Below are 10,416 nucleotides of genomic sequence, written 5' to 3' on the forward strand. Positions count from 1 at the left end.
CATATATATATATTTGTTTAATACGAGTGCATTTAATATAAGTTATAAATAATTGCAATTGACTGAAAGCCGGTTTCAGTTTGTCATAATACTAATGAATAGCGATTAACAGAGGCCGCAAACAAATGTCAAAGAGTTAAATCAATATTAAACATATTAAATGCTAAACAAAGTCATACCCTGTTTTGTCTGAATGCAGCTTATCTTAGAGGTATTACAATTTAAAAGTGTCTCTATTAATCATACAGGGCATCTTATCAATTACTTTAACTAGTTCTGAAGAATTCAATTAACACCCTATAAAGAAAGATGACCCACTGCATTTGGATGACAAATTCCTGTTGCCACATTTGAATCAGCATCATTTCCACCTTCTAATTAATAGAGATATGGGCGAGATATGGGAGAGATTGGACTTGGGATTGGTTCGCTTGCTGCTTCCGTAAAAAGTGACCGAGGTGCTAAACAAAGTTCGATGTGGTTGTGACTCCGATTCTGGCTGTGACTGGCACAACATTTTCACTGGGCCTGTCCGGCTGATTCACATTTATCATAAATGATTCATGATATAACAACGCCCTCAAAAGCTAAAGCTATACAAATTGAGACATCATTTGAACCCATTCATCTATTGTTTGTAGATTACCTATAACGAAATCCTTTACAAATCACGTACCTACTTATTTACTATTTCACTTTTCACCTGGCCGATTTCGCATTTTCGTATTCTACGTCACTGTCAGCTGGCAATTATCACTTTATAGCAAGTCACTCACTGTAAATTATTGATGGAATTTTAAGGCAGGTGTGCGGATTTTGCCTTAATTAAAATCATGCCGATTTTTTTAATGTCTGCTAATATGATATTTATATTTATTAAGTCAGTCTATCCGCAAGTTTTATTGTCTTATCACTAAATTTTAGCACATGCTCAATTCAAAATAATGCGCCCAACTTTAAATTGAGTGGCAACGCTGTAGTACGTGTGGTTGGCAACGCGCGAATGACGTGAAGCTAACTGCGTATAATTTCGAAAATTCGTGAAGCTGGCTGCGGCAACTTTCGAACTGACGTTAAGTTGACTACGCGCAATATTCAAACAGTTGGGAAATTTGCAACATTTTCTACATATTTCATTTAATTAATTCATGCAGTTTTTCTAAGTCATTTTGATTAAATAAAGGTAACAAGACAAATACTTTATTCTATTAAATATTCATATCTAGCTTTAAAATAAATAGCATATAAATCAAACATAACGTTCAGCAGCCTCTGTTAGTGTTAACTTGGACAGTTAAGAGAGCATTAACAGTGGGGCAGAATGTACAAGATCTCTTTACACAAGGTGAATATCGTAAATGCGGTTTGAGTGCTATTTCGAGTGCTGTTATTCATTCTGCACAGCTCAGTTTGTTACAAAAATTGTTAGTGTCAAAATCTTATTTTTATTTAAAAAATACAGTGTTTAATACAGGTGCAGGTGTCGGTATGTTCCACTAGTCGATTAATCGTGTTCGCCGGTCTTTATTAGGTTTTTACGCCGGTTTAAGTGGTAGCATTTTTAATAAGGAAAAAACATTTAGATCGCGTCTGTTTGCCTGTGTGTGTATGTATTCGAGTGAGCGTTTGTATGTACAGAAATACACACGTTTATGTACATACATATGTATGTACAATTGTATGTAGCTATGAATGTTCCGTGCTTTTTGTTGGTGTTTATTCGGTCTTGACAAATACAAAACACATTTTAATATTTAACTAATATTAATCGCATTACCAACAACATATCAGGGCATATCAGTTTTTGCATTATGTGACGCCGCGCAGGAGCTCTATTATACATGTGCGTGTGCGTGTGTGTGTGTGTGTGTGTATTTTAAACTGTCATCATTTTAAATTCTCCTTTGCTGCTCAATTCTCCTGCACTCTGTACTAACTATGACAAAAGGGTATACATATGTGTGTGTGTGTGTGGGGTGTGTGTGTGATGAAAAAGCACCGAAATTTAGCAGCTATTTTATTTTTTTATAATTTCTGCTCATTCGTGTCGTTTGCTGTTGTTGTTATTATTATGATGTGTTGTTACTGTTGCTTTTGGCTGCGATTAGAATTAATTGACAAATGGCAAAAAAATGTTGCTTTTTTGCTTTGTGCTGAAAGCAAAAGCAACAGCAAAGACAACGCAAAGATAAAGCAGACTAAAAAGTAACAGACATTGCAAAGAGCGAGGGAGAGAGAGAAGGGAGCACAACAACAACTGAATATATCAATAAATTATAACGAATTCATACAGAACTTAAACTAATAGCAAACGTAGAAAAAATATGCCTCAAACGGGTTCATCGACCGCAAACTACAACAACAACAACAATAACATCAATCATGAACAACAACAGCAACACTGAATAATGTCAAGCTAGATTATTACCAGCTACAGTTAGTCAAGTAATTGTTTTGACTGTGTTTTCATTTATATATATAATACATATAAGATGTCAAAACTCTGACTTGACATACTGTAGATAAGTATAGAAATACAATAAGGTAACTCTTATTAACACCTGTTACACGCTCAAATTTGGCTATGTTATCAACATGTTAACCCTACATTGCCCAACTGTGCTGTTAACGTGTTCTCTGTTCATCTATTTTTCAAATTGTTAAATGTTAAAAAAACTGACCTTGACAACTTTTTGAGCTTTATAAATGCTGGTACAATTTTTTATAAATAATTAACTATTAATTAAATTCAATATTTCAGTTTACTTTTACAGTGTGTGCTATTAAAATACATAAAAAATTACATTGTAATCGAGTAACAAATTTAATAATGGCATCTTTGTCGAAAAACAAGAGACAGAAAATGTCGGAATCACAAAGTCCGGATGAAGTTGTATCATTTAACTACAAGGAACTCGATATGATTGGCAAAGGTATGTATTGGACTATATTAAATGTTGTATGTTGTATGAATGATGTTAAGGACACTCGCAGGATCAGCAAATACACTTTTCACTTCATATCTAAACCTTTTTCCAGGGTATTAGCCATCTAGTGTTGCCTAACCAATTGCTGTTACTAAACATTTAATGACCGCATCGAAGTGCATCGAAAGTGGGCTACTGAGGGGAAATAATACTGGGTTTTCATGTAAATAGGGCTCTACAAATCATGTTGCATACTTTCAGGTCAAAACCACGTGCATTCTTGCATTTGTGTTTGTTTGAAGAAGAGGAAAGCAAAAGAGAAATACGAAAATAATAAATAAGGAAAATAGTCAAGTGTAAAATTCCGATAAGAGGCCAAACATACAATTTGATTTTTTTGAGTTATTTTTCAAATGAAACATCGACATCAATTAATAATTACGTCACTGAGTAGAGGTTGAGTGTAGAGTGGAGAGCTGAGGAGCCAAGAGGTTCGCATGGTGAATGTTAATGATGGTTATGTTACTCGTTTATTTTTTTGGTCATGTTTGTTGTTGATGTTGTGGTTTACATGGGCGTAGTCTGTTAGAGGGATGCTGGAACAGTGCGGCAACAGTGGGTTAAGTACCTAGACTATAGGATTGTTTAACTCGTATCAGGTTACATTTTCAAAAATAACCAATGTTAATTGTAAGCTATATAATAGTTCTCCCTCCCTCCACCCCCTCTCAAGGTCCATGGAATAGCAAGAAAAAATTAAAAACAAGTTCAACTTTTTTGTAAAAGACATTGAATAAATGTATCTGCTTCAACTTTTGCTTGTTTTTCTTGCCTTTTGCTGTTTCGCATTCATTCAATTATTGCCTCGTGCTTTTCTGTTTGTTGTTGTTGCTTTTGATTTGTGCAAAATTTTTGACAATTGAAAGAGCAGCCACAAAAACGAGTCGACAAAATAGTCGAATGAGAGAGTGTAGAGTAGAGTAGAAGTGTGATTGCGAAATCAGTTCTTTGTTTTGTTGGTATTTTAGTATTTGTATTATTAAGTGTTATATTAGGAGGTTGTAGCAAAGCTGGCCTTGTACTTGACTTTTGATGCTTTTAGTGTAGCACAAACATAATGTTGATCTCTGCGTTCAGTTCGCAGCAAAGAGAGAGAGAGAGAGAAAAAAGATATTGATGTTGATGAAAAGTGTTCAAAATTTTTAGAAATGTCAACCAAAATAGAAATCCCACACAACGTTCCATCTGTCTGCTTGAATGCCGTGTATAACTTGTCAGACTGTTTCTTTCTTTTTTTGGACTGTCTATCTGTCTGTCTGGTGATAAATTTCCGGTGACAGAATTTTGTCTCTAATTTAAATCGATGCTTGTCACAAACGTTCAATCTCTGTCTCTCCCTGCACCTACAAATACAGTTGGACAAGTAATTGCTTTGATAACTCAAATAAATACATATTTGGTTTTATGTTTGATTATAATATCTTGTCAACAATTTAGGAAATGGTTAATTTCGTTGCCAAATAAAATTTGAGAATTTTGTAATTTGTCAAAACCGTTACTGTAGCCACTGTATATTTATAACAGATATCATCAAAAATCAGCCGGTTTGCTTATCAACAACACAGCTGACGACAATACGACAATGAATTCTCGAGGTTTTCGGCTTTCGGTTTTCGGGTTTAGATTTGTTTCGGTTTCGCTTTGCAATTTCGTTTGCTTGCGTTTTTGTTTTGTTGCCGGCTTTCAATAGCAATGTATGTACATATGTATGTATGTACATAGATATTTGTATGCAAAATTTCTACTTCTATCGAGTCGAGCACACTCTCAACTTTGCCAAAATACGAGTACATACATATATAAATATGTATAATTCACTTGTTCTTATCTGTGTGCTTTATTTTTTGTGTTGATTAACATTTCATTTGGGTTTTTGCAATTTGCTTTTCGTCTTACTTTCGTTAGTCCAAGGTTATAACAAATGTATAAGCGATTAATGTGTCTCAGCTATATCCTGCCTGTGTGTGTGTGAGTGTGTGTGACCTAATTTTGTATAACACATGTATAATTGTATTTGGATATTTACAGGGGCCTATGGCACCGTTTATCGAGCACGCGACAATCACACCGGCGCCTTCGTGGCCATTAAAAAGCTGCGAATTGCACTCACCGACAATGGAGTGAGTGCGACGACGCTGCGAGAGATTTCACTCCTTAAGCAGCTCAATGCTTACGATCATGCCAACATTGTCAAGTGAGTACACACCAGAACACACCACAACGAAACTGCAATCTGGGGTGGGTGTCTAAATCTATGTGTGTTTGTGTGTAGCTGCTTATCTGGGTGGCGCCCCACTATTTGTTAAAAATAACTGAAAAAAAAAACAAGTTACGAGCACAGATTACACACAATAACAAATGTTGAACTGTGTGCGTGTGTGTGTGGCTTATTTTCGCACAGTTTGTGTGGTTATTAACAGGCATTTTGTTTATCTTTACCTGTCCCGCTCCCACTTTCCCTCTGGCAGTCGCTCAAAAATATCACAGCAACAAGTTGCAATCGTAATTCACCCCCACCCACACATAGACACGCACGTGCCGTCAGTGGCATTAATGCATATAAAATATTAAACCAAACGTCAAACAAAGCGGCGCCAGCTTGGCCCGCTCTGATAATGATAGTAATAATAATGCCTCGACAACACAAATTTAATTGCAACAGCTCAATGTTATTCAATTTCAATGTAATGCTTCAGCAAGTCATGTATTTTTGATGGCAAGGCCAACTTTGTTTAGACATAAATTAAACTTATACCAACATGTTGGTATAACAATTTGCTCAGCATGCAAATGCAAATACTCTGCAACGCACCTAAGAGTAATAAAGCACACTGGCGGTCACAGCGTGGGTAAACATAGCGTACTAAAAAAATGTGAAGCACTCAAACTCTCTGTACTAAATGCCGCTCAGCACTCAGCTGACAACCAGTTGCGTCGCATTTGCTCTCAGCTACGATATTACGATCAAGAGCGCATGGAATAGCGTAAATTGCTCAGCATGTTAAAGAGCGCGCATAACATAATGTTAATTCGCCGCCGCTGTTTAGATTTGAATATTTAACGTATTTTTGGAGTAGCACACTTTATGCTACAACTTAATAAAAAAAAACGAAGCAAATGAATTTTTATGACAATCAAATTAATATGAAATGTAAGCTTATTGCCTCTTGTTTAATTTGGAGTAATAAGAGTGAATTTGAAATTTAAATATATTTGAAGTAAATTGGCTGCTAAACAGACAAAAATGTTAACAGTGTCTGTAACTGTTAGCTAACAGAATGTCAACAGACAACTCTCCATATTTAGCGTGGGGCAGTTTACGTTATTCACTCTTGCTCTCCCCAGCGAACGCACTCTTGATCGAAAATATTATGGAAGTACCTTTGTTCAACGTGAGTGGAGTAATTTGTTTAGTACGCCTCGTGTCCGCAGCATGGAATAGTGGCGCCAGAAGTGCCAGCAACATTTTATGCCAGCTAAGGGGAATTGTGGAGACTGCGCACACACACACAAACGATCAACTCTCCACTTGTACACGCACACGCACACACATATTCATTTTAATTTCCCCAACTCACAGACTGTTCGAAGTATGCCAGTTTCTGGAACGCGATGGCAAATTGCTGATTTTGCTGGTATTCGAGTATATGGAGCAAGATTTGTCCGATCTGATTGCAGCTCTGCCCAAATCGGGCATGTCGCCCACAACCCTACAGGTAGAGTTGCCAAATACTTTTTATTTCATAAAATGTTTAATAAGAATATTTTTTTTAAAGAATTACAAAAAAAATAAGAAAACACTAGGAAACTAAGATAAGGGGAAAAAATATATAAATATATAGTCAACATTTAATTTTTGATTTAAAATCCCGCGAATTTTAACAAAAATATTTTAGATTTTGACATTTTCTAATTTTTGGCTTTCCAATTTTTTTTGTTTTTTTATAACAATATTCCTAATGGTTGGTCTTCCCTGATTTTTATCTTCCCAATATTATTATTTCCTTATAACAGAATTCCTAATTTTTTATTTCCAATTTTTTTGTATGATGAGTAATATATTTCGACATTCGTACAAGGAATCATTTAATAATTTCAATGGCTATCAATTTCTTGCAGCGTTTCTCTCGGGAACTTTTAACTGGCATCGACTTTTTGCATGTGAATCGCATTATTCATCGCGATCTGAAGCCACAGAATTTGCTCGTCTCATCGCAGGGACATTTGAAAATAGCCGATTTCGGATTGGCCAAAACATACGATTCGGAAATGAGAGTGACCTCGGTGGTGGTCACCCTGTGGTATCGGGCACCCGAAGTGCTGCTCTGCCAGGGTTACAACAGCTCTGTTGATATTTGGAGTGCAGCCTGCATCATTTATGAATTGTTTAATCGCAAACCTTTGTTTCCGGGCACATCGGAAAAAAATCAATTGGATCGCATCTTCGAGTGGGTTTCAATTGGGATCCCTTAATATTATTTACAAATTTTAATTTGATTTAATTTCATCTAGGCTCACTGGACGACCATCTGAAGAACAATGGCTGTCGAGCATTTCCTTTTCCAGGGATGATTTCCCGCCACGTCTTCCCAAGCGACCTCGCGACTTTTATCCAGACTTATGTGAATTTGCCGATGACCTGCTGAATGTAAATATGATGAAATCCACTTCAATGCAGATTTTCAACTAATATTTCATAAACATTTCTCCCATTTAGCAAATGTTTTCGTACGAACTTCACCTGCGTCCCTCTGCTTTGGCCTGTCTGGAGCATAATTATTTTCAGCAGGAGCCATTTTAGGTTCTATTTACCTTTCGGGGTTTTCCCTGCAAGAGCATTCACAACTAAATATTTGTTCTTGTTACAATGTTCCTTTACTATTCTACATATATACATGTATATATATATTTTTTTGTTTATTTTTGTATCAATCCTTATATTGCTAATCTTAATGTAATCAGTCAGTTTATTGTTAATCAACTGGCGTACAACGAAACTCGAGGATTTCGATCCGGTTTAAAATGTGATACACAAAGTTCAGGACTAGAGACATGCTCAGGCATATACATATACATACATTTATATATACATACACATATAATATGGTATAGCTACCATATACCATATACAAATACCAATTATATTCAAAATTGCGCTGTTCGTAATGTCTGTACACCAATTACTATATTTATAGACAAAACTGCATTTTTATATACACTTATATATATTTACAATACATTTTTGTAAGCGAGTTAATAAAATAATATTAAATAAAAACAATTAAATAGTCTTTAAACATAGTTTCAGCGAAAAGCTCCTCAGTTTAAAATTATATTTAACAGCTGTATGTTATGTTAAATGTGTGCTTGTTAATTTAACATAGACTGTATCAGACATATTTTATAAGGGAGCGAATGTTAAGAACAGTGCTGTAAAGCAACAGAGCAGCTGCTCGGTTACTTACGATATGTTATCTAACATGATCGTGGTTCGGCTCTTTTATAAAGTGTGCTCTGTTAAGGTCTGTGCTGTAAAACGACAGCTAGAGAGCAAGTGTTGAAGAACGTTTACAGTGCATTTTCAAAAAGTAATAAATAATATCCGTTATAAATTTATAATTCTAATGTATTTTTTTTAGATAAATAAAGGAATTTCTTTGGCTTAAAAGGAATGATAATAAATTTACAAAAATAAAAAAACATATCACTTTGCAATATGGCTTAAGCAAGGCCAACAAATATGTAAAAGACGAGGGGAAGCACCAGATTATCCACCTGATCTGTGAATGCCTCGACTAATGCTGCATTCAATGCTGCAAAAACAGTGGCAAACCATTTGGCCTGCGTCATGTTCAAGATTCCGCCCAGCTCCAGTGCCCAGACCGACAGTAAAATGGACACAACAAAAGCGACAGTGCCCTCCAAGGAACGAGTGGAATCTGCAATTGACAGGGACTGTAATAAATGTACAATTGAATTGTATAGAGTACGAACTTGACCACTTGTTGCGTCCAAATTTAGAGCCCACCACACTGGCAGCTGTGTCGCCCACACCAACAGCCAGTATGCCTGACAGCAGCATCAGCAGACTGGGATTCGTGGACGTCGGACAGGGACAGGAAGTCAGCCAAATGGGCAGTGAGCAGCCGATTAATAGACAGAAGGGTGTGAGCGCCAATTGACCGGCATCCTTGACATCCTTGAACGATTCGAAAGCCTGGACCAGCGTGGCACCAAACGGCGGCATCTGCAGCAAGCGGATCAGCTCCAACACCACAAAGATGGCAAAGGCAATGCCCGAGGCGATGTACAGCAAGGCGCACTCATAAACCAGGCCAGGCACAAAGACCAGCACAATCAGCAGATGGAATATCTTTCGGACACGTGTGTTGGCCTGTGTCGAGTTGCCCAGCTGCCAGCTGACGGTGGCACAGGTGAGTGCCACCAGCAGCAGATAGAAGACAATGATGTACAGCTGCAAGAGAGGAGTAAAGTTAGCTCCTTGGATATTCTTATAGATAAATCTCTTGGGTTACTTACGCGCTTTTGATCGCTGAATATGAAACGGAGCAGGGCAATCAAAGGCATTGGCTGGGTTACAGGAGCACAGGTGACAGCCGTGGCCAGCAGTGCCATTAGAAGGTAAAAGGGCACAGGTTGCCTCAAGCGCGGTAGCAAAGCCAAAAGCACACAGGCAATAAAGAGACAGATTAAAGCACTCTGCATTATCGCATTTAACTGGCCAAAATCCGTTGTAAGTTTCGCTTCCAGCGGGAACAACGCGTAAATGCGACTTGTGGCATTGAACAGGAATAGGACGAGTCCTTGCACCAGTATGGCAGCCTCTCCCAGGGTAAATGTCTTTGGGAATCCACGCAACACACTGAGATACACACGCTGATAAAGTGCAGTGATAAGGAAACCAGCAATCACTGATAAGATCCAGGTGGTTTCTGGCAGCAGAGCAAAGCAGAGACTGGCAACCGTGCCGGGCAATAGATTAATTACACTCTTAATTGCTAGTCCTGTTTCCACGCAAGAGTTTAATAGGAAACAAAGCGTCCTCATGCAAGTTCCAATTGCAATCACAATAAGAAATCGATGCGATGCATTTGTTGATGTGTTGCAAACCGGCGCCTTTGTTGTATGTGCGTGTAAATAACTTATGACTAATGCCAGCGGCAACAGCAGACAGAGCCAGCCGCCATTTGACGCCAAGGGCCTGGGCATAAATAAAGAATACGTAATTAAAAACATAATGTGGTAATAACTTTGTTTACAATTCAAAAATTACCTGGGCAAAAGTCGCTGAGACATTTTTTCCTATAATATGTTTAAAGGTTGCCACCCTGTTAAATTTTCTGATCTATGAATATGTACCATTTTGGGTCAAATGTCAAAATTGGTAGCTTAAGAATGTTCCACCTTC

At 37.3% G+C, this 10,416-nt stretch overlaps 2 protein-coding genes across 2 annotated transcripts; one reads left to right on the plus strand and one right to left on the minus strand.

The window, feature by feature from the left end:
* The first annotated feature begins 1,375 nt into the window (after positions 1–1,375).
* Positions 1,376–8,235, plus strand: LOC117784806 (cyclin-dependent kinase 4). Its single transcript, XM_034622632.1, has 7 exons — positions 1,376–1,486; positions 2,762–2,933; positions 5,016–5,181; positions 6,568–6,703; positions 7,107–7,435; positions 7,500–7,635; positions 7,705–8,235. Exons 2-7 carry the CDS (start codon positions 2,831–2,833, stop codon positions 7,786–7,788), a joined length of 954 nt encoding a protein of 317 aa, XP_034478523.1. The 5' UTR covers positions 1,376–1,486; positions 2,762–2,830; the 3' UTR covers positions 7,789–8,235.
* A 353-nt stretch (positions 8,236–8,588) lies between these two features.
* On the minus strand, positions 8,589–10,355 carry LOC117784805 (dolichol kinase). Its single transcript, XM_034622631.1, has 4 exons — positions 10,282–10,355; positions 9,528–10,209; positions 8,982–9,462; positions 8,589–8,926 (listed from the first exon to the last, which is right to left on the minus strand). Exons 1-4 carry the CDS (start codon positions 10,302–10,304, stop codon positions 8,709–8,711), a joined length of 1,404 nt encoding a protein of 467 aa, XP_034478522.1. The 5' UTR covers positions 10,305–10,355; the 3' UTR covers positions 8,589–8,708.
* Between the last annotated feature and the right edge of the window lie 61 nt (positions 10,356–10,416).

This window comes from Drosophila innubila (genome assembly GCF_004354385.1).
Source record: "Drosophila innubila isolate TH190305 chromosome 2R unlocalized genomic scaffold, UK_Dinn_1.0 1_C_2R, whole genome shotgun sequence".
In the NCBI taxonomy this organism is placed as follows: Eukaryota; Metazoa; Arthropoda; class Insecta; order Diptera; family Drosophilidae; genus Drosophila; species Drosophila innubila.